Source organism: Parasteatoda tepidariorum, chromosome 2 (assembly GCF_982258835.1).
Source record: "Parasteatoda tepidariorum strain Cologne lab strain chromosome 2, Ptep-v5.0, whole genome shotgun sequence".
Lineage (NCBI taxonomy): Eukaryota > Metazoa > Arthropoda > Arachnida > Araneae > Theridiidae > Parasteatoda > Parasteatoda tepidariorum.
In genome coordinates this window covers 90,021,310-90,043,449 of record NC_141756.1, presented here as the reverse complement: position 1 = coordinate 90,043,449, position 22,140 = coordinate 90,021,310, and the positions used below count along the sequence as shown (strand labels likewise).

General features: G+C 26.9%; 2 protein-coding genes across 9 annotated transcripts in view; one reads left to right on the top strand and one right to left on the bottom strand.

The window, feature by feature from the left end:
* LOC107439778 (transmembrane channel-like protein 7) overlaps positions 1–10,334 on the top strand; it is a 29,963-nt gene extending 19,629 nt beyond the window's left edge. For both annotated transcript variants that reach the window (XM_016052477.5, XM_071177816.2), the window contains 10 exons: positions 1,516–1,663; positions 1,753–1,914; positions 2,680–2,849; positions 3,793–3,913; positions 4,035–4,132; positions 4,633–4,740; positions 5,782–5,857; positions 5,960–6,090; positions 8,718–8,873; positions 10,173–10,334. In XM_016052477.5, the coding sequence (XP_015907963.3) occupies positions 1,516–1,663; positions 1,753–1,914; positions 2,680–2,849; positions 3,793–3,913; positions 4,035–4,132; positions 4,633–4,740; positions 5,782–5,857; positions 5,960–6,090; positions 8,718–8,873; positions 10,173–10,317 (1,315 nt within the window). In that variant the 3' untranslated portion in view covers positions 10,318–10,334. The remainder of the gene's footprint in view (positions 1–1,515; positions 1,664–1,752; positions 1,915–2,679; positions 2,850–3,792; positions 3,914–4,034; positions 4,133–4,632; positions 4,741–5,781; positions 5,858–5,959; positions 6,091–8,717; positions 8,874–10,172) is intronic.
* Positions 10,335–19,366: 9,032 nt separating this feature from the next.
* Positions 19,367–22,140, bottom strand: part of Sap130 (Sin3A-associated protein 130) — a 35,176-nt gene continuing 32,402 nt past the window's right edge. For all 7 annotated transcript variants that reach the window (XM_016052480.4, XM_071177814.2, XM_071177813.2 and 4 more), the window contains 2 exons: positions 20,297–20,437; positions 19,367–20,176 (listed from right to left, as the gene is read on the bottom strand). In XM_016052480.4, the coding sequence (XP_015907966.1) occupies positions 20,027–20,176; positions 20,297–20,437 (291 nt within the window). In that variant the 3' untranslated portion in view covers positions 19,367–20,026. The remainder of the gene's footprint in view (positions 20,177–20,296; positions 20,438–22,140) is intronic.

The window sequence follows — 22,140 nt, the reverse complement described above, 5'->3', positions numbered from 1 at the left end:
ACAACAATTCTTTAACACATTTAGGATTATTGTTGAAATTGATCTTCTATAAAATGATATTTTGATTTCCTCTGCATTAACTAATTCAAACTTATTTCATATAGTTATAAATGAAACAAAAGTTCTAACATTTGTGACAATTATTGCAAAAACTCTAAAAGCTATTTAACTCGAGTTATTTCCCCTCAAACTGCTTTTATTTATTTAAATTTATTGAATTATTGTTTTTCTGAATTTAAATTTGTATGCATTAAAAATAGAGCCGAGATGGCTCAGTGGTCCAGGATTTCTATTGTCATCGTGAAGAACTGGGATTTGATCCCTGGTGGCGACTATAAGCCCACCCAGCTTTAGTTTGGTGGGTGCCAGCTTGTCTGGGAAGTAAATACGGCGATACTCAGTGCTGACTACATCCATCGTGTCGTTGGCCACAAAATTGTGAAGCCTTTACCTCCATGATCCTGGCTCACAATGAGCTGATGTAGGAATGCTTTACTAAATGCTAAAATGTTAAAGGTAGTACTGCGTCTGAGACATTTTTTAGTGCTAGCAATTTATATTTAATATGTTTGTGGCCAGCTGGCCTACACTGACGGTTTGGTGCCCACCCGCCTTCAAGCTGATTATTTTTATTAAATACTCAATATAAACAGCTTGTGTGTAATGTCCCACACAGTCTCATAATGCTGAATCTAGTCCCACTATCATGCCATTGGCAGTGTTTTCATCATAGAAAAAAAATGGGTGAGAATTTCTCACCCTTTCTCAAAAACAGGGTGAGATTTCAGAAAGTTAAGTGAGATTTCCAAAAACTTGAAAAACACAAATAGACTTGGACAAAAAAATCATTTCATTTATTATAATACATTTTTAACGTCTTCTATTTTTTAAAGCATTGAATATTCTTGCTGCATCATCATAGAAGATTTTGCCTTTACTAGGTATTTGTCCATCTTACATTAGTGCATAAAAAATTTGAACGTCTTACATGAAAAAACCTTACCTACGGTAAAAACGTGGTTGCAGAGAAATGTGTTCTGAAAGGGGTTCCGTGGTTCGGTTGTGTTCTGTTGTTCGAAAAGGTTCTGAACAATACTGGTAAATAGGGAAGCTAGATAACGGAGCAAATGTTGAAAATAATGAGAGATCCAGGAAGAGAAGTGAAACGGATTTTATTCTAAATAGCGTAATTCGAAGCTTCTTCCAAAATGCGAGAAATTCGCGAATTTTGAAATTGATTTATAGAATGCGAGAATTTCTCGCAGTAATAATTTTTTAATGCGAGAAAAGAAAAAAATATGCGAGATTCTCGCGCTCTCGCGCTGTAGTGAAAACACTGCTGGTTACAAAATTGTGGAGCCTTAACCTGCACAACCAACCTGGCCTACAACAGTCTGCTACAGGGAGTGCTTTACCTCAATTTTTTTTCCACATAGATTGTTACTGAATTTTTTCTTATTCAGTTAAAGAAATTTAAAGATTTTGATATTTATTTCAGTTTTGTTTCTTTTTTAGTTCTTCCCATGGTGTTCAAGAAACTGTTTTAGCTAGAAAGAGTAATTATTTAGCCTATTCAAATATATTATTTTGCTCCTGGGATTACTGTATTGAGAATAAAAAGAGCAGTATAATCAGGCATAGAAGCATTTTGCATGAAATAAAGGTAGTTAGTTTTGCTTTTTTTGGATTGATAAACAATGAAAGACTGATAGGCTCACGCAAATAATATTTTCCTTATGATTTATATTGCAGAGTACACTAGCGGAAGAAAGAAGGCGCAGAGAAGTAAAAGGGTGGTCAAAGTCACAAAAGTTTAAAGTTCATACTTCACGTTTTTTTCTGAATGCTTTTGTTCTTGCTGCCTTATGTGGGAGTTACTACTTAATTTATAAAGTTGTAAATTTTCAATTAAGAGTAGGTATTATTTAGATTTTTTATTAAAAAAAATCTTTAATTTTTTAGTTTATAAAATATACACTGTTATTGTTTTAGAAATATTTAATAGAAATAAATGATATACAGAACAAGCCAAAATAATATTGTTGCTGTTTTCTTTTGTTTAATGAAACCTTCTGCACATGCATCAGATCTACTTTATTTAACATCATCAAAATTGTGGTAAGAGAAGATGCAAAAAAAGTTCATATTTGTACTTTTTTTTCCATGTCTGATTTAGCACTCTTATAAATCTCTATAGCATCTTTTGGTGAAGTAGAATTTGACCAGAATGGCAGAAAAGACATTGAATAGGAACTAAATATAAACCCTTGAGGAATATGACAAATCTGAGAAGTTTTCAAGTGTTATTCATAATGGCTTTTAAAACAATTTTCCTGGATATCAAAATGTTCAATATTGAGAAACCACTTTAATATTCAGTTATTTTAATAGTGTGCTATTTTTTATAAAATATAATGCTTTCATGAAAAAATTTCACCGTGCATTATTTCAGAGGAATACAATTATAAAAGAACATAACTTGTCTGTTAAAACAAAAATCGATGAATGTACAATGGACCCAAAAAAATTTTTAAGTTCTCACAAGATGAAAAATTACTTTAAATATTGTTTAGTGAATAATGTAGAGCACATCTCTGTTCTTACTGCAATTTAAATAAATCCAAACTTTATATTAATAGTGTGAAGTTTATTTTTAATTTCACTCTTCCTTTTTTTTAGGAAATGCAAAGTCATCGTTTGCAGGATTCTGGTGTTCAAACTTTACTTGTGCAGTATCTTACTCCTGTGTGTATTACTAGTCTCAACATATTTGTTCCTATAATATTTAATGCTATAGTGAAGTTTGAATCATACAATACTCAAACTCAGATAAATATAGCTCTAATCAGGTAAAATAACTTTATATATACATAGTATTTCTGAAAATAAGCCTTTTCCTGAGAGTGAGAGCTATCTGAATTCTTAAGTTAGGATTTGTAAATTTTTTTTTTGAGAAAAAAGGAGCAGTCGATACCGGTGTCGCATCTGCGTCAAAGGGATATTTACTATTAAGTCTCTGATCAAATGTCTATTTCTACTTTTCCGTATGTATTTAAGCATATCTATGGTAATCTATTATCATTCTGCAGTCTCAAATTTCTAATTAAAGCAAATAATAACAAAAATCAGCAAATTTCTATAAATGTCACTCCTCCATTATCTTATAAATAACTTGATAGGAACTGGTTTGCCCTTCGGAAAAGCATGGAGATCAGAGAACCATTATCAACTTAAAAATCATTGAATGGTTAAGCAATGCTATGTGATGCATAAACAATATTATAATACATATGAAATAGGTTTTGAATTAAATTTTCTTTTTATTTGTTAATTTATCATCCAGAAATTACTTGGTTGATAAAATTTTGCATGACGTGAAAAGTTAATATAAAAATCAATATGAAGGAGAAGGTCGTAATCTTTCGGTGGCTTGAAAAACCATATTGAAGAGTTAAATGTGTATGATGCATAATCAATATAGTTTAAGATTAAGAGTTAAATGTGTATGATGTATAATCAATACAGTTTAAGATTAAGACTTAATTGTGTATGGTGCAGAATCAATATAGTTTAAGATTTTAAATCTTTATCAAATTGAACTTGACACGGAGTTCAGATTCTAAAATAAATTGAACATTTCATGTACCTTTAAAAGAAACATATTTTTTTGTACACTACTTAATCAAGATATTACTTTAACATTACATATTGTATCTCTTAAATTTTTGTGTTAATTTTATAGATTGTGCCCATTAAATTCAGTTTAATGTATGTAAATTATTTATGTTTTAGGATTGTTTTCTTGCGTTTATCATCGGTTTTCGTTCTTGTTGGTTTGCTTTTCCAACAAATAGTTTGTGAGCCTAAAGATGATTGTAAAGTTGGAACATTGGCCTCCTGCCAGTCACCTATAGTAAGAACATACAATTTACTTCTCAATTAATTTTTAACTTTTTAGAAAAGCTCAAATCTGGAGAAAAATAAGTTATTGAGCATTTTTTTAAAAAATAATAATATTTGTATTTATATTTCAGTGTTGGGAAACATATGTTGGCCAGCAGCTTTATAAACTTGCTGTGACTGATTTCATTGTCTACATAATGTTGTTTCTTGCTTATGATTTACCTCGGGAGTAAGTGATAATTTCCTATATTCATTCCAGCATTGATTTCTTAGTTCTTTTTCGACTAAATTAAGCTTTGAAAGCCATACAAAGTATATTTTTGTTATATTTATAAATATTATTAATTATTTTATTAACTTTTTAAAGATTGGCTAAAAAGTGTCAAAGAATAAACATTGATTCTGTTAGACATCGGAAAATATGGGTCCTTAGATGGTTCCTGCCAGATTTCTAAACTCTTTTTTTATTTTTTATTTATTTTACCAATAGTGGGTCCCTACTTAAAATTATACAAATATTTATGATTAGGAAATCAAATGCAGTCATTAATTGATTCAGTATTAACTATTCATTTTATTCATGTTATTTCAAAGTATTCTAAAATAGTTTTGTCCACCATTATAAATTTATTAAATTTACGAAATTTATAATCGATGCTGATTATAGTTACTTTACTTATTTCCTTTTTAAAAATTTTTGTTATTTAGTAAATGTATCTTATATTTTAGCCTTTTAGTTAGAAGTTGCCCAAACAAAGCGACACAAATGGTTGGTAGGCAAGTATTTGATCTCCCAAATCAAGTATTGTCTCTAGTCTACTCTCAAACTCTGTGCTGGTGAGTCTGCATTATGTTTGTTTGTAGCAAATAATATATTTTTTTACTCTTAATTGTAGAATCACTATGCAGGCATCAAAATATGACTATTTAGAAAATTGGATTTTGGTGTAATTTCATTGGAATTAAACTAATTATTAATTTAAATAAATTTAAAGACAGTTTCTATTTTTAAAATATTTGGTTACGGATTCTAATTTAATAAATTTGTTTTAAAAGGATTTTTCTAATTATTAATTTAAATAATTTTAAAGACAGTTTCTATTTTTAAAATATTTTGTTACGGATTCTAATTTAGTAAATTTGTTTTAAAAGGATTTTTCTAATTATTAATTTAAATAATTTTAAAGACAGTTTCTATTTTTAAAATATTTTGTTACAGATTCTAATTTAGTAACTTAGTTTTAAAAGGCTTTTTTCTACAATTGCTCTTAAAATTTTTTGTAATTAAATGTTTAACCCCTTCCTTCTCACTCCCGTGAAAATGACAGAGTGAGATTCCGCTCGCTATTTCTCGCTCCCATGATATTGACGGACTGGAGTGCTCAGTAGTGACGCGCCAATAAGAATATAACTAATTCATTTCTTTTGCCCGGAAAACATTTTATTTCTCATTTTACACACCTGATGGCAGTACCAGGTTATTTTTAAAGTAATTGTAGATTAATTTATTTTAAACTAGTTGCAGCACTAATCAAATACGTAATACAATTACAAAAGCCAAAAAAATAGGCACTTTTATGACCGTTTTCTTGAAAATTAACCAATCGAAATGTCAAAATTCATTGATAATTTATAATATTATTTACGTACAACTGATTCTGGCTCTTGTGTTATTAAATTCTGCATTCTAATTTTAACTCAATTATTTATGCTTGAACCCATATTGACTGCTGTTTTATTTATATGACGTCTTATTCAACATTTTAACTGTTGGCTTAGCTGTAATTGTAAACTTAAACATCATTACTTAAAAATAATGTGTGCTTTTTTTTTTTTTTTGGCAAACCTCACATCTAATTTTGTTTTATGTATTTTTAGGTTAGGTATGGTCTATTCACCTTTAATACCATTAATAACTGTGATTAAATTCATCATATTATTTTACATTAAAAGAGTAAGTTTATGCTATAGCATTAAATACTGTTTAAAAAATCTAAAATGAGTCAATTTGTATGAATAAGTGTAATTATTATTTGTGTTATTTCTTCTTAATTAGGTTTTGGTGTTGAAGTTTTGTACACCTCCTCCCATACCATACAAGGCATCACGCAGCAATGCTATGTTCATCATGATCTTGCTACTATCATTTTTTTCTGTACTAATTATTCATGGTTATTCATTATCAAGGTAAAAATCAAAATTTTTTTTTTTATTAATCTTTATCTACTGTGAAATTCAGTTACAAAATTAGTGAAAAAGTTTTCAACTATTTAACAAATAGTACAATAATAAGAATTCTATTAAGATATTCTTTTTTGGTTTCATTGTTAATGTCACACAAGAGTTATTGGCAATGGCCAGGTTTTTTTGATATTCATTCAGCTTTGAATATTAGAAGCAATACTGTCACATGTACAGGGGTCTGTTTAGAAGAAATTTGGGTCCGTTAACAGATCCTTCACGAAATATCTTTTCATATAAATGGACCCTTCATGAAATATTTTAGCTTAAAAACGGACTCATCACAAATTTGTTTATTTTCATTATTGCTTTGTTAATCGAATAAACCCTTCCCAGAGGGCAAAACAAGAAAGATGGATGTAAACGAATTAAGTTTTGTCTTCCACAGACACTTCTTCCATTATTCGTCCTAAATTAATATTCTGCGTTCAGCAGTATAAGCTAAGTACCAAATATTTGTATGTTGCATCTCTAATTTAGAAGCAGCAATTGCTGTGTATTTTTGAAAATTTAAATTTTTTCAATTATAATTTTGCAGTGCTGAGCATAATCTTGTTATCTATTTACAATTTAAAAACTCCTTGAAAAAGTTTTCTGCATTAATCAGACCCTATTTGTACACATTCATAAAAGCAGGACACTGGTTGAAAGAATGTGACTTAACGTTTATTTTACATTCACAAATTACGAGTAATTTTTTCAAAATTTTACAAAAACAGGACCTTTTACAAAATGTCTGGACAGACCCCTGATGTACTTACTATACTACAAAAATTTATATCACTGAAATTGGTGATAGTATAATGATCTCTTAACCATGCTTCCCAACTGTGTGTAGACTTTTCCAACTTTGAAACTGCCAGGAACGTGACCGAAAGGTTAATTCTGAGCCACTTAGAATAGTATAGACATTGAAAATATGATCTGGTATCTAGTCTTAAGGCAAAGATGTTATCTACTATAATATCTAAACTGTATAATCAAAGAATGAAACTGATTTACACAAATTCTGAAAAAGACAAAATAAATAAATAACATTTAAAATCATAAATCAAAATGAAAAAGCGCTAAAAGCAGCTGAAACCAATTTTTTTTAAATTTTAGTTTAAAAAATCAGAAATACGAAGAATATTTTAAGATATGTGTTCTTACATATCTTAAAATATTCTTCATATTTCTGACTTTTTAAATTATCTAAACTGTGTCCTCCCGATGCTCCTGCTATCCCGAGAAATGATAAACTGTTAATAAAAACAAAAATTCGATGTCAACAAGCAAATTTTTACCGAGAAGGAGCTCTTGATGCTTCTTGGAAGAACATGGGTCCCCAGGAAACTTCGTACGGCTATTAGGGTTTCCAGTTTCAGGTTTTTACAGGCATATTTATGACTTTTTACAAGTATATTTATCCCATATTGGACTTGTTGACTCTCCTGACTGCATTTTGTGTGCAGAATTTGTAATCTTGAATAGCGAGCATCTCTGGGACTGTTATGCCTTCCAAGAAGCCTGCATTTCTTCATATTTTATGAGTTCTCCACACCTGGGGATGCTTGTTTTTTTTTGTATTGGACTGCAAATATGAGAACATAATTAAAAAAAATATTAACTATGTGTCCTAGTGATAAAGGCAGAAGAGTATACTAAAAGAATTATAAATTCTATAATTTTTTCTCATATTTATAAAATATTGTGTGAAATTTGTATGGAAATTTATTGTAAAAATATCCAGATTAAAAGTAATAATTAGTAAAAATGTTAAAATTAAGTGGAAGAAATTATAAATACTTTCTAAGTTTTCATTTCATCTGTTATTATATTTCCTTTTTGTTTAGAAATAACTCCCTAAATTTTAAAACTTATTTTGAATGTAATGTTGTAATTTAGACACAATGCATAATATTTGGCAGCAGTGCACATTTAAAAGAAAAATTAATGGAAAGGAAAAAAGAACTATTATCTCACACCTACATTGCAAGAAGCAATCAAAATAAAGATTTATAAGTTTTGTAAAACTATAAAAACTGTGTTACTTCTCAAATTGCAACCAATAGTAATACTTAAGTAATAGCAATGATGAAATCTTTTTTTTATTTTCCGCATTGTTATTAAAAAAAAGCAAAACTATTGTTAGAATAAATTGCACATAGTATTATTAAAATCTCTATTCGACTTAAAATTCTCCAATTCTTCAAAACATGTAATTACAAATCAATTTTATGCCTTTTTCACTTTGCATTAAATTTTTTGCAATCAAGTCAAAATTTATAAATAGATGTTTAGAATTGAATTGTAAAATTATTTAAAATGCTATAAATTGATACAATAAGATTGATGAGGATTTGAAACCAATGCTTTCAGAACTTTATTCTTTTGATTCAAGACTTGCTATACCATTGATATTTTAAAAATGATTTTGGTAGAAAATTTTTATAGTTGTCAGTGCTATGCAAAATTAAAAAAAAAAGTTAACGTTGAAAGTGTTAGTTTAAGATTTTTCTTCAGATCATTATTTGCTGTTATGTTGTTTCCTATTAATTTCTCATGAATACTGTGCTATTTATTTTTCCTAGTCTTGACCCATCACCTGCTTGCAGCCCTTTTAGATATTATTCTGCAATGGTGGATGCTATTCCTATCACATTATACTCTGAATCATCCTCTCTAGCTTCCATAGTCAATTTAATTTTTAGTGGAATAGTACTTTTTCCAGCAATTATATTGCTATGGTAAGTATGTGTAATTAACTATTTTGTTTGTTATAAAAATAAGCTGAACCCTGTATGAGGTCCATTACTTCATTAATTTTTAAATGACAATGGAAAGCCTTTTTGATATCTATGATTTGTGCAGCCATCTACTATTAACTTCAGAAAGTGCAATAAGAAATTTTTCTTAGAAATTTTGGTAACTCTAATTTACAGTAAAGGTTCGTGTGAGGTCAAGAAAGATAGGCCAACACTGAGGAGCTATATTTTCTAGTACATTCGTGTCAAATTGAGTTTATTTGTTGGGGCTATTCAAATATTATGTAAGCACATAACAAGGAGAGGAGATTTATGATTTGCTTATTTTTGCTGATAAGGATTAAGTAGGGATATTAAGATAATAAAATCGTGTTATTTTCAAAAGTTTTGAACATAATATTTGAAATAAAAGTTAAGTTTGGGGAGAGAAAGAGTTGAAATATATTTATTTCTTTGAACAGTTTCAGAGGGGAAGAGTTTTGACTAAAAGTAGAAAACACAAAATATTCCTATATAATATTCTACTGAAACTTCTGTAAAATGAATTTAAATATAAATTTTGTTCTATATAGAGTTACATCATTTATTTGAATTTAATCTTAAATTAAATTACTACTGTCTGAGTTAAAACCAAAAACAAGTGGGAGAGTGAGAGGAAGGTTTATTGAATTTCTTGCATGATCATGGAAGAGGTTTGTGATTTGCTTATTTTAGCTCACAAGGGAGAGGGGTGTCTAAAATCTCCAAAAAATGTTTACATAATGTTTGAATAGCCTTGTAATCATAAACAGAGAATTCAACGATACACATATTTATAAGTTGAAATTTATGACCAACAATTGGAAAAATTATGAAAATGCCTCTAACTAGCCATTAAAAAGATTGGTCTTAAAAACCTAATTAATTTTAGATAGAAAACAAATGAATTTCTTTATTATCTTCACCTCAAAAATATTTTGATACAGCATTGCTGGAGAAAAAATAGTCAGTAAAAATATCTTTCAGATATTCTATGATGCCTCAACCTGGAATAATTCATACTAGTTAGTTTTCATTTAATATTTAAAGTTGTTGAAAATAAATTAGCTAAAAATAGTAATTGACCATTTCTGAGAAATTGATAGAAGAGATAAAATTATCAGAATTTTGCAAATGATGAGAAATTTGGTTTTAAAGTTTGGGTTACATTTATTGCATTAAAATTTTAGTGTTTTGTATTTTTAGCTTATGTAAGTAATGTAAAGCACAATCAAACTAATGCCTTTTTAAATTTGTTCACAGTATTGCAGTTTATTATTATTGGACAATTGTCATCGCTCACAGGAAGATGATAAAAATACTAAAATCTCAAATAGTATTAGAAGGTCGTGATAAGCAGTTTCTTCTGAATAGACTGACTCATGCTGCTAAAGGACACCTTGATTGAAAAAAAAAAACACAAAATTTTTTGTATTAGCACAGTGATTTAATCTCATTTATTATAGCTTTACATTGCTGATTTACGATCACTTTTTTTTGTAAGTGCAATATAATTTATTTAAAAATGAAAGAAAGTGAAAAAAATTTCACTAAATATGAGCTTTATGGTTTTAATGTTTTTATCTATGTTTGTGATGTAATGCTTACTTAACTTAAAAGTACAATTTTTTTTTATATAGTAATATATAATTATATATAATTAATGAATTTATGTTTAAAAAAATTAAAGATTTAATGACTAAGTATTTATGTAATCAAGTGATGTGATAATTTTAAGATACATGGCTTACATACCATCTAATATTAATTTAGATTTATTGTTAAAAGAAATCCTGATGAAATGTAAATTTATAAATCATTAGTTTTAAAGATTTGCTTCTGTGATTATGCAGGTTAATGCTAGTTCAATGAAGAAGCTAATTTCGCAAGAATATCTCATAATTAAATGGTTTTTCTATGAATAGAACTTTTTTTAAAAATAATGCTTAGCATACTGGTTTTTTTCCCTTTGAATTAATGCTTAAAATCCTATTTTGGATGAATTACAGGCTTTTTATAAAAAAATATTTTTCCTAACTAAAGTTTAGAGGATATGTTAACTGCATCTCAGGATTGATACAACACTGAGATGCAATTAACATGTGTAATTCATACAAAGTTGGTAATTAATGCCTAAAATCCTATTTTGTATGAATTACAGGCTTTTTATTAAAAAATAATTTTTCTAACTAAAGTTTTGAGGACATGTTAATTGCATCTCAGGATTTTACTACATAAAACTAGACTTAAATGTTTTGTGAATGTTTCTTTTCCTCGTGTAGGCAATCTAATTGATTTGATTACATTATTTCCTGGTGTATAAATCAACAACCTATTTTTGAATACGAGATACTAAATTTATAAATTTTAAAAGAAAATTAAGTTCACAAAATGTTCTCAATTTAAAAATATTTTACAATAGTCACTTTAGATATGATACATTTGTCCTCTACTCAGATGCTATGATGATATGCTATCCCTCAAATAAAACTAACCTTTATGTGTAAAGAATACGTGATGAGGGAAAATGAAAAATTAATTATATGTAATGCATAAGTAGTTTTTGAAAGGATTATGCTAATACAGAGTTATTTATATCTATGTCATTGCTTATAATTCATTGACATTGTATAAGTCGACCCCCTGATTTTCGTAAAATTTTGGGAATTTGAAAAGTTGACTTACAGTAATGGCTTTGCAAGCATATTTAGTTTTAGTTCCTTTTTTATTTAATTTAGCATTTCATAATTATTGTGTTATCGTATAAAATTAGCATACATCATAATATTCTGTAAAATGTTCAGTAGCATTTATTGGTTTTAAGCTTTTATGCCACTTAATTTAGTAAGTGTTTAAAATTGGTTGTGATTATAAAGACTACACTTCCAATGACCTGTTATTATTTTATGATAATAAAACAAAATTTTCTTCTGACTTTTGGATAGAGCTTATAAATGTTATAAATCAGAAGCCTTTTAAACCTCATAAAAACTATATTGAATTTAAGTCTCTTAAGAAATATTTCCACATTATAGAAAAAAAAAATTCTATGTCAATGAGGCGGCTGCAACGGCTATTTTCCTTCGGAGTAATCTGCTATATTCCCCAATATAACATAGCCTTTGTGTGAAAGTTTCATATTAAATTGTTTGACAATTCTTTATATTAAATTGTTAAGACTTTTCAACAAAAAGTCATATTAAAGTGTAAGACACCTCTTTGTGCTTTAGGCGAAAAAAGAAGATAATATTTATTTGATTGGAAATGAAATTCTGAAGAATAACTTCAAAAAAATTTTTTTTTAAAAATATATCCTTGGTATTTATAAAGTTAAAACAGAGTCTGAAGAAGTTCAAAATACATATAACTTTTCAATCTATATTATAACTTTTGCTGTTTACTTTGTTTTATTAAATATATGGGAATTGGTAAAACTCAAAATTTTTTACATTTATACTCTTAAGTTATTTACTTATGATAACATAGTTTGTTTTCAACAATCAATGTAATAGCTAGTAACAAGGGTTTCTAGTTTCAAACCTATTTTACTGGTATAACCTTCAACTGCTAAATAAAAAGAACTCAAATTGCAGTTCCTCCTTGTCATTTTTTTGTTCATAAAGTAAAATAATCTGCATTATATTTTATTTCATGAAGATAAATAAATAAAAATTATAAAATTTTGAAAAGTTTTCTTTGAATTTAATTGCAAATAAATAAATTTATCTATCCTTGACAAAATAAAAATTGATTTTCAAATTGAAAACTTTCTATGTAATTTATAGAAACTACATAAAATAAAATTCTCATTATTTGGCACCCCTTTAGAATCATAAGCTTTATCAAAAATTTAGTACAATAAAATTTAAGCAGCATGTTATGAGTATTGCCACATGAAAAACTTAATGTTCGAATTCTATACCTTATAATTTATATCAAAAACTATTATGTACAATTTGTTTATAATTTTGGTAATTCAGAATTATAATTAAAATGAGCTATGATAAGGCAAATTAAAACTATCTTTATTATAGCTTACCTATTAAACAATTGAATGGAAACTGTTTGTTATTTATTTAGAAGCATAATATCTTTTGTTTATGTGAGAGAAATCAGTTCCTAAAGATGTTTTAGATATATTACAGACTATTTCTTGTCTTCAGTTAATAATTATCCTATTTTATACAGATGAATATACATTGAAGAATACTTTTAAGTGAACAGTGTATTTATAATTAAATAAATAAAAGAATTTAACATTTTGATGTGTGTGTGTTTTTCTTTATAACTAAAATGTAAAGATTGGCAATCATTAATATACTACATGAATACCCATAGAAGTGGAAGAAAGTGAGCAATCAATATATCAATACGGAACAAACATCACGAAAACCTGCACGAAACTTAAGGACATACATCAACACAATTAATAAAGCTAAAATAATTTCCTTTTTTAAATTTACTATTATATTTAATCCCTTCAGAACAGATTAAGCAAAACACCTTTTAAGTAGTTCATCTCATCAAAATAAATATTTTTTTAAATTCCAATTTGTACATATTATCAAAATTAATTAAGCCTGATTGGAATCAAAAGTATATGGCCTTAATGAAATAAGTACCGTTTTCCTTTAATTTTGCTTTCTAAGACATGGCTATTTTTAAAAAATATTAAATTGCCAACTAATAATAAATATAATCAAGTATCATAGACGACTTATGGCGATATTAAGTTTCTCCCATACGAATTAGTACTATTTTTCATTAATTTTTTTCTTTTCAATACATAACTCTAATTTTAATTACTGTTGGTTTTAAATTATTTAGTTTTATACATTAACGTTAAAAAGCACAATTATAAACAATTAGAACACATGGTTATAAATAACATTATAAATGCTATTTTGGTGATGTAATTAGCCAATGCTATCATCTTTATGCTGATCATCGACTTTCTCAAACATAATGAATAAAAATTTTTAAAAATATGTGCTAAGAACTCGAGCTATAATCCAGCAAATATCATTGATGTAATCTTTAAAATGTTCGAAAGAAAATTTTTTGCAGTCTCATTTTTATCAATGGTAAGTTCAAGGCCAATGAAAAAATTCGTTTTTATACGGCTCTACCGAACGAACTGATTGAAAATTTCGAATACACTTTAGAATCGGGGGGGCTAAATTTGCCCCTTGCAGCCGCTGTCAGGGTGATAAAATAAACGATTCTGGAATTATGAGAGAGAGAGAAAGACACATACTTTTCATTCAGCCTTAGGATGATCTTTATAAGAGAGAAATAGAAAAAGTAGTAAAATTGATAAAATAAGGGGGGGGGGAAAGCTTACCAAAGTTTCGATTCTTTTTTTCCTTATAAAATTTGAAATCTATTATTTTATCATAAAATTATTGATAAATTAAATGTCTGTCTTAATCAATAAATTAAAAGTGTTAAATTAGAGAAGAAAAAAAAAATTACAAAAACATATAATTAGAAAAAAAAAATATATGCATTTGAATAAAAACGATTGCTAGTGAATTTTATTAAGTTAGTCCTCCCAAAAGAAGTCGACCATTTTAGAGAATCTGGAATCACTGCTCGAAAGTCGCATGCTGGAAATTCATATTATACCAGCTAAAATTAAAGGATATCATTCTAGAAAGTCAAGATTCGAAGCTTCATTTGTGGTAACTGAAAAAGTTTTTCTAAATGGTAGGACTTAATTTACGTCACACTAGAGCTGCACTTTGGCGACGGTCTGGGAAACCCTGAGGGTGATTCGAAGACATGCCATCACAATTTGAAGTCACCTTCTCAATTTAGTCATAGCTCTGAAGGCGTGCACATCTAAATAAAAATAATTTACACTTCATTAATGACGGTTTTGTTTTCTTCAGTAGATGTTATTTAGTTGATGGCCTTTATGCGATGTATCTTTGCTTTTCATGCTAATGATTGCTCACTCGCTTTTTATAACAATGGAGGAAAAGATGAAATAATATTTATGAATTCAAATTTTTCTGGAAATTGCTAGTTATTAGAATTGTTGTAGAGAATCCAACAGCACTAAAACAGGCTTATATAATATTTTAACAGTACCATAGTAATAGAACTTTCCAAGAGTTAGGAATTTTTTTCAACTAGTTATTTTCGTAGCCTCTAATCAAATTTTTTAAATATTCAATTAATAATTCATTATTTATTTAATATTTCCGCTATTCTTAAATTTTTTTAAAATGGAAATGCATGAAACAAAAGAAATCCCAAAACAATGCTTTTTCTAATAGTAATATAATGAATGAATTATGAAAAAGACATGTATTTGTGAACAATTTCAAATCGAATAAAAATAAACAAATTCAACAGAAGTATGTTTCTTTACGAATATTTTCTTCCTCTTTAGTTCTAATTTTAATGGAAACTATATTTCAGCATATTCATTTTCAATTTATACAAGCACTAAAATCAAATTAAGAACTAGACTAGATGCCGCTCCAAACCTGTAAATTCAACTTTCTGACATAAAATCCTATTTTAAAACTAATATTGATAAAATGAAATGATAAAAAAAATTTCATTCTTCATTTATTCACTAAATAATATCAAATGAATTAATAAAATTTAGATCATTACATATTTTCAAAATAACTCATCTTTCGCTAATTAATGTATACACGATTGCTGATGAAATTGCTCAGGGTTTCGCCAAAAGAAAGCTGTTGCTCTCAGGGTTTCGCCAAAAGAAAGCTGTTGCTCTCAGGGTTTCGTCAAAAGAAAGCCGATCTTAGGATTCCACAGCAAAAAAATAAAAGGGATTGTGTTAACTGATATTGAAATATGAATCAAGATACACAATTTCGTGCAAAAAAGCACCATGACTTGCGATTTTTCTACCCATAAACCAAAAGCGCAACAAGCGAATATGACTTGTTGTAGTTAATGAAGAATAATAGCCATGTTAAAAAAACATCTCCAGAAGACTTAACTTCTCTAAAAGAGGGAATACCTTCAGTTCATTTTTTTTAACAGGGTGCACAGCCAAATTATTCAACAAAGAATAAGTACTCAAAAAATATTTTTCAGAACTTTAAAATAATATCATAACTAAGCAGGGTTGGAAAGTTTTGAAAATTGACAGTTTTATCTTGTTTTAACTGACATGTCAAAAAACAAAAAACCCTTCTGGCATTTTTTTCGACAATTGTCAAAAATCATGAAATTTTGAATCGCGTAAAACGAATGGCGTTTTCATACGCTACGGCTGGCAATACGCGGAAATAGATGGAGCTTGAATTAATTGTAAAAATGTTGAATAGAACAAAGTGAACTGTGTCTTTTTGGATAGTTTGCAGCGAAAATCAACATAGTAAAGGAAAATTATCATTTTGAAAAAGGGAAAATTAAGCAATTTTTAAAAACACCAAATGAAAAAAGCACCTTTAACGAAAATAAGCACCTTTAAGCGCTTTTTACTATAAGTATGTAGAATTAATATAACAATAATTTTGTTACTTAAAAAGAATAGACCCAATAGATGTAGATACATTTTATTTATTATTAGATTGAGTATCTTCGTAATCTTTTTATAAGACAATATCTCAAGAAACATAAAAGATATCCTTTATGAAGAATCAAAGGATACCCTAATACATTAAAAATGAATAATATATACAATGAAGTAACAAATAAAATGTATAGTACATTTATGATTCAAAATAACACATTTGTACAAAACAATTGATGGCATGCAAAAAGCTCTATCCGAGGTATGTTTTACTAGATGGCCAGCCTTTTGTACACAAACAGGAAATTTAAGACTACAAAAAAGCTGCTTTGTAAACTGAAGTTTCTCATAATTTTCTGATGAATAAAAATATGCCAACACTAAAAGGAGAAAATGTAAAAAGTAACAGCTTAATAAATGTTTTAAAACTTATTAATTGAATAAGACATTTGATAAGCTATTAAATTTTATTGTAACCTAAATACGTAGTTTAAGAAAAGCCTATTGTGCATTTAAACTTATTGTGTTTAAAGCAAAGCTATTTTTTATCATTATTTTGTTAAAACTGATTCAAACAGAGATTTTTGAATGACTGTTTAAATCAAAATATTCATACAAAATTGGTTAAAATTTTTCAACAACCACAGAGTTGTTATAATATTTTGGAGAGTGATTAAAAGGTTTTGTTTGGATGTTTAATATAGTTTACATTCTTTACAAGAGTATTTATATACTATTAGCAAAAGGTGGCACTATCCAGTTAACACATAGTCACATAATACATTTTTTTGTGATTTTAAATTTACTGGATTTTACAGACATATAATTTATAAAAAAATATAAATGCAAATACACTTTTATATGCTATAAAATATACATCATGTTAGCATGAAAGATATTGCATTTTTTTTCTTCTTCAAAAGCTTTGATTAAAAAGCATTTAAACATAATCTAAAATATTATGAGACAGTTCTTATCATACAATGAACACAGATAACCACTTCTAAAATTTCTTATTTACAGTTAGTGGTTATTTTAGGAATCACCAAAATATTGAGAGATTCACATGACATTTTTAATGCTAATAAAGAGCAATAAAAATTAAATAAAATTCTTAACACTATTTATTTGCACTAATTAAATGGAATAATAGAAAAATACAAGGTCCCCATTTAGACAATAGAAACACTACAGATTGAGAAAATTTTTGTTGGTAATACTTAAAAAATGACTCATTTCTTTGCATTGAAGATATTTTTCTTTATCAAGATTTTATTTCATGACATCATTTAAAAGTTATAATAATTTACATCATTATCTTATATATGTACAGCAATAATTTCTTCTTTTCATCTGCAAGTACCCATATAAATATTTTATTGTAAGTAAGCAGTTTATGAAAATATCCATAAAGGCAATCAATTTGAGAATCTACAAATACTTTTTTTTTGAAATTATAACTTAAAAGAAGTTTATGGATCAATAAATTACATTTGTCTGCAACTATTTTTATGTTTCTATAAAAGGATCGTAATAATTGTAAGGAACATAGTATTTGCGGACTTAAAATACATTTAACTCATTTAAGAAAAAGTCAAGCTGTTTTAATATTTTTTATTAAAATAATTGTTAGTATCAATTAAACTTCTATTTTTATAAGTTTTAAAAAACATAAAAAGAATTTAAAAACTAAACACTGGCTCCAAATGAAGAGAAGGTATACTTCATGCTGCATAGAAATAAAGCGAAATAATGTGGAAAAAATTGAGATATTGGCATAAAAACGGACCTATTATACAGGGTGCATAGCCAAATTTTTTAACAAAAAATAAGCACCTTTAAAGCGCTCAAAAATATTTTTAACACTTTTTTTTAAAAAGAAAATCATAATTAGGATATGCATACTAAAAAAAAAATTATGTAAAAACATTATTAAAAATTTTTACATGATCAGGATAAAATAACTAATTTCTGACAACGAACTCTTTTCTTGATTTTATACCATAAAAAAAAAAAAAACAATTTTAACAGAATTTTAAATATTGAACCATACTTTATATTTTTTAAATTATTAATTACCTTATTTTATTGTGTAAAAAAGAATAATTTAAATTCAAAATTATAATTAGTCAAACCATAATTTAAAAAATATATATTACAAAATATTAATACTTTTGATTATACTGAATTCATAAAGATATGTAAAGAATTGAGCAAACTAAGAAAACTTAAAGAGTTCATATTATTAATGTAAATTAGGGAATAGCCCTTATTAAATTATTATTTAAAATTTGTTACTTAGTTCAGTATTTCTTCAATTAAATGATTAAAAAATTTCTAATAGTTTTGGAATGTAAATACAATAAGTATTGAAGCTTAACTTTTTTGTCAGAAATGAATTATTTTATGGTCCTACATTCATAATATTTAACAAATTTGAGATAAATGTAATTTTTTGGAATGACAAGTCTGAATTCACATAAGACTTTTTACTGCATTTGCTAAATGTTAAAACAGTAAAAAGCCCCTCATTTAAAATTTTCTTTTGAAAATCTTGCCCTTATTATTGAGTTTTTTTCATAAAATATTTAAAGAGTACTGGCAGTTATGAATGTAATATATTGTATTATATTTGTCACAGCCAGTTTTTATTTTTTAAATTAATGAAAGTAAGTAAAAATTACAGTAATTGTAAATAACACCATAAGTTATTCGAAAAAAATATAACTGCTTGAATTTTTTTTTAAACTGAATTATTTGCATGTAAAGTCAGCAAATATTACATTCGAATCGATTTAATTGTGCTAAAATTAATTAACGTGTGATGGTATGTAAAAACAGTTATAATTTTGATCATCATTTCATATTTTTATAGCCTTTTACTTGCACATAATGGTACCCCTGTCATACCATTTTAATTTTTTTTATTTAATTAAACACTCCAAATTTAGAGTCATTTTTCATTGCTCAGACAATGTTGTAGAGCAGTGGTCAGCAGCCTAAAACTTGTGGGTCACCTAGGTACTAAAATTAAGGTATAGTGGTATATAGCATAATGCTTTTATTTACAGACTCCTAAAATAATGTATAATCTAAAATAGAAGTGATGCGTGGCTCACCAGCGAAAATGTTTGTGAAAAAAAAAAGACCCACTTGAGAGAAATGTTCCTGACCACTGTTAAAAGTCTTAAGGGGATGCCCTATACAACTAAAAAATATAAACTAAAAAAATATATTTAGTAACAATTCTTAAGCAGAATTGTTTAAAAATAATAATAATAAAAGCGATAAAAGAATAAGTATTGTAATTCACAGTTTAAGTATTTGAAATCGAGTGTCTAATCAACTTAGTTGATTATACTAAAATTGATAATATACATGCAGGATGATATCTCTTCTTTTTAAATGACAATGTAGAAAAGTGATGATTTATTTTCAAATAACACACTTTTTAAAACTTACATCTTAAAATATTTACAAAAGAAATTGAAAATCATCTAAAACAGGATAAAGAGAGAAAAAAAGCTTCTATACAGGTAACAAAAAAACGTGGAGTGTGCACCAATAAAATCCTTTGTCTCTAAAATCACGCATAAGCAGCATATTTTCTTCTGGGTCATGTTTTTTCTTTCTTTTTAAGAGGTCGTCGGCTCACATATTTGTTTACCATTTCAGCAACGTTTGTTTTGTGATCCAAGATTTTTATTGCCTGCTGCTTTGATTCAGTGATTTGCTCTTGAACAATTTTACTCCGCTGCAAATTTCCCTAAAGAAAGAAGAAAAAAGAGCAAATTTTAATGAGGAAGAAAATTTTTATTTATGAATCGAGAACAAAAAGTCAATTTTAAAGCAAAATGTAGAAAACTTTTTTTAAAGTGATTCTTACTTTAATCAAATCATTCAGTTTATTTATGATTCTATTTTCTTCTGAACTGAATAAATTCCGGTTCTTCATAACTGGTGGATCGCTTTCGACGAAGTCTAACAGATCAGATAGCCGAGAATAGACCGTCTCTTCAATTTCAATCTAAAATGTCAAAAAGAAAACAGCACGTTTCAAAATTTAAAGCATATACATCTAAATATTAATAGATGAAACACGAATCATAGACTCCTATCTATTTAACCATGGCATCTTTCAAAAAAACAAGCTTGTTAGGAGAAAGAATAATTTAATTTTGTTTTATTAATCATGCAAATTTAATTATATTCGTTTTAAGCTGCATTCATTTATTAAAACTATAATTTAATTTTCTAAAGAAAAGAAAAATTACTATGCAGAAAAAGATTGATATAATGGGCATGGCACATTACAAGGCTATTATGTTAGGTTTCCAGGTCATTGTCAAAATACAATTATTAAAGAAACAAAAACTGTGTTTATAATGAGTTAAAAATTGCAACTAAATTAAATTATTCTTTATTAAAATTATTATGCAGTAAAAGCTTGATATGAGCATGGCACATTACACAGCTATTACAATAGGTTTGCAGGTCACTGTCAAAATACTATTATTAAAGATACAAAAATTGTGCTTATAATGAGTTAAAAACTACTAATCTTTTGTGATCGCTACTAAATTTCTTTTGAGGAAAACACATTTTTCTGCTGTTTGAGTAAGCAATATTAGAAGAAAATGAGGTAAATGGGGACCATTTTAATTTATATCTGAAATCAATATAGAAAAATGAAAACTTTCTTTTCCGAAGTAACATAATTTCACCTAATTATCATCTTACAATTTTAACATTTTATATTTATAAAGCAAGCATGTATGAGTGACTAGCTCTGTTAATTTCCTTCCAACAAAAAAAAAAAAAAAAATCTTTTGCTATTTACAGAAATCATGCAGCAGCATAATTTTAAATAATGTACATAATAAAAATAAGCTCGATATAAGAATAACTAATTATATCTGTTATTGTGAATTGTAATTATAACAGACTATTATATTCTGAATGTTCCTTTTTTTTCTGGTTTAAAAAATCTTCTAAAAATCTTTTTGAATTATAACAGGTCAGTGAATTATACATGCATTTTTTGAACAAAGATGTTACAAATAGGGATTAACAAATAGTGATTTGGCCGAATACCGAATATACTGCAACTGAATATATATATTTATATATTAAAATAAGTACAAATAGCTTTGCACGTAAATAAGTTTAGTCATTATTGAAAAATAATCAAAACTTAGCTATGTTATTGGAGTGAGTATATTGGTATGTTATTGGTATTATAAAACTATAATAGAAATATTTAACATAGTAAAGATACTTAGATATTAAGACAAGTAGAAATATTTAAGACAAGTAAAAAAACTGAGTAACGACTATAAAAAAAAAAAAAAAAAACTAAAGTGGAAAAGTGAAAAAAAGAAAAAGGGAAATAGAAAACAAAACTTAACAACAATATCTTCCCGCAAAAAATTATCCATAAAACACTTTTCAAAATGCAGTGCTAGCATTAAAAAGATATACAAAATTTAAAAAAAATTCAATCTTAATATATGAAAGAAATTTTAAAGATTAACATCTCAGTTTTCCAATTACTTTTTTTTTAAAAAGGGAAAAATAAACTCTAATAGTTTCCTTTTTTTTAATTGCCACCTTATAATAAGAAAGCTTATAAAAACACCGATTACAGATGTTTTTAAAAAATAAAAAGCTAGATAGAAACCAAAAAAAAAATCGTTCATAATGTTTAAATAAAAAATTTAAATGTTAAAA